The 2,200-nt window shown below is 42.2% G+C and overlaps 1 protein-coding gene across 1 annotated transcript; it reads left to right on the forward strand.

Annotated features, from left to right (window-relative positions):
* The first annotated feature begins 1,152 nt into the window (after nt 1-1,152).
* Nucleotides 1,153-1,749, forward strand: LOC147531500 (uncharacterized). Its single transcript, XM_086649725.1, has one exon. The coding sequence runs from the start codon at nt 1,153-1,155 to the stop codon at nt 1,747-1,749; it is 597 nt and encodes a 198-aa protein (XP_086505851.1).
* The last annotated feature ends 451 nt before the right edge of the window (nt 1,750-2,200 follow it).

Here is a 2,200-nt window from a genome sequence, read left to right on the forward strand (position 1 = left end):
AATGCGTGGCCGCGCTTAAACGGATTAAAAGTTAATCGTTTGTCTTTTACAGTTGTACTCGGATATCAAGAAAGTCTGAATGACGTGACGTATCAGATGGGATACTAAATTGACACGGGAATCGAGGCATTGCACTTGTTCTAAGTCCAAGTGGGAGTCTGAAGGAGTTGAAGGAGATGTCCTTCGACCAAGGTGACAATGCAAACAATTTGTCGGATAGGATAATTGATGTGGAAGATCATCAAGTCCGATTGATTTAGGGATCGTAGAGTTGTAGCTAGAGACCAACTACGATCGTCGAATTACGAAGTAATTCGCGGCTAACTTCGATCGGATCCTACAACGGGTTACACATAAGAGTGACAAATTGATCTAGGATATGACTAGTGGGAGTGATATATAATCATGGGAGTGTCCCATAAACATATCTCATAGGCCTAAAAAGGAATTAGGCAAAGATAGTACAAAAAGGCCAAAAACAGGGTTTTTGGGCCTAGACCGGTTCGGGTACTTCTAGGACTCGGATTGGGCTGAATTTTGGAGGGTTAGTTGCTGATATAATAAACATTATATATGCCAATTTTCGTGGTGTTTGGACTCTTCCTCCTTAGGGAATTGAGAAAATAGCAATAGTTGCTATTTTCGACTATTTCCCTAAATCTTATTCTAAAGGGTGTTTTGGGAAACCTAAAAGGAGGTGGATTCTTATTAGGGTTCTATATAAACACTCTTAGGGCAGAGAATAAGGAGTGGAATTTCTCTCTAAGCTTTCTTACTCTACCACATCAAGTAGAGAGGAGAAAGTGAGCTAATTCCCATTACTATCAATCTAGTCAAAGAAGAAGGTGTTCTTCTTTCCAACCACCATTGGTGTGCTAGCTATACAACAAGGTGGGAGATCAAGTTGATTACTCGTGTACCAAGTAGAGGAGCTACACTTGAAGCTCTTGGTCTTCTTTAATCAATTCAACTAGTTCGAGGGAAAAGCGATTAAGGTAATCTACTATCTCCATTAGTTTAATTACTAGTTTTGCATGATGATCTTGGGGATACTAGTGTTAGACATTAGATGTCGTTATCCGCTATAAACACTAGTATAAGGGTTTAATTCCCTACAGAAGCAACAAACGACGACGGAAAAATCCGGAGATCATGATGATACGAGATGAGGCTACGCCTCCGATAATATTCACTGATGATGACCTAAGAGGAGTAATCGCGCCCCACGCAGACCCCTTAGTGATAACAGCACTTGTTACCAATAGAAGAATAGGGCGTATTCTGATTGACACGGGAAGTTCCACAGAGATTATAAGCCGAACATGCCTCCAAAAACTCCAGGTGAGAGCACATCACACTGAAACTTATGATCATTACTTGACAGGTTTCGGCGAAGATCGAGTACGAGTTGGGGGAAAGGTCACTTTACCCATACTCATCGGAGAAAGAGCGACCAGCAGAGCACTAATGATGGAATTCGTGGTCATCAACGAGCTACACGCGTACAACATTATCCTAGGAAGGAACTTCTTGGAAGAATCACGAGTTGTGGTCTCGTTGAACCACTTGACCTTGAAATTCTCGATTCCGGGAACAGACCTGGTAGGATCAATAAAAGGAGATCAAGCGGCCGCCAGGGAATGCTACGCTGTTTCAGCTCGGCATTGTCGACGACCAGCAGTGGTTCCCACCCTTTCAAGCACCGGAAAAGTCACCAACTTCGATCACACCTTGAAAATGCAGAAATAGCGCCGCTAAGGTCAGTATTGCTCCTCAACCTCACACAGAATACTTATATATATAAATTATTCTAGCCGTTAGGCAGGAAAAGTAGCGGTACTAGCTACATATTTAATCTATCTATATATATTGTTTTGGCCGTTAGGCAAGAAAAGTAGCGCTGCTCGCTACGTATTTTAACTAACAAAATAAAATATTTTCAGTAACTAGCTACACATTTTATCTAGCAAAATAAAATATTTTTTTACAAAAAAACTATAACAGGAGGAGTCCTAGTTAAACTCATCTCGCTCTGAATCGAGCAGGTAACCCTGATAGCAAAAGCCACGACCAGGGGACCTAAAGGCAGCCTTGGTAGGTGAAAGCAGCGACCAAGGGCCCTAATTTAAACAGCCCTGCTAAACGAAAGCCACAACCAGGGACAGGATAGCCTCTGTAGCTAAGGCAACAACCGAGGGCC

This window comes from Eschscholzia californica, unplaced genomic scaffold (assembly GCF_041429995.1).
Source record: "Eschscholzia californica isolate CP2 unplaced genomic scaffold, dmEscCali1.0.p SCAF_6, whole genome shotgun sequence".
NCBI classification, from domain to species: Eukaryota; Viridiplantae; Streptophyta; class Magnoliopsida; order Ranunculales; family Papaveraceae; genus Eschscholzia; species Eschscholzia californica.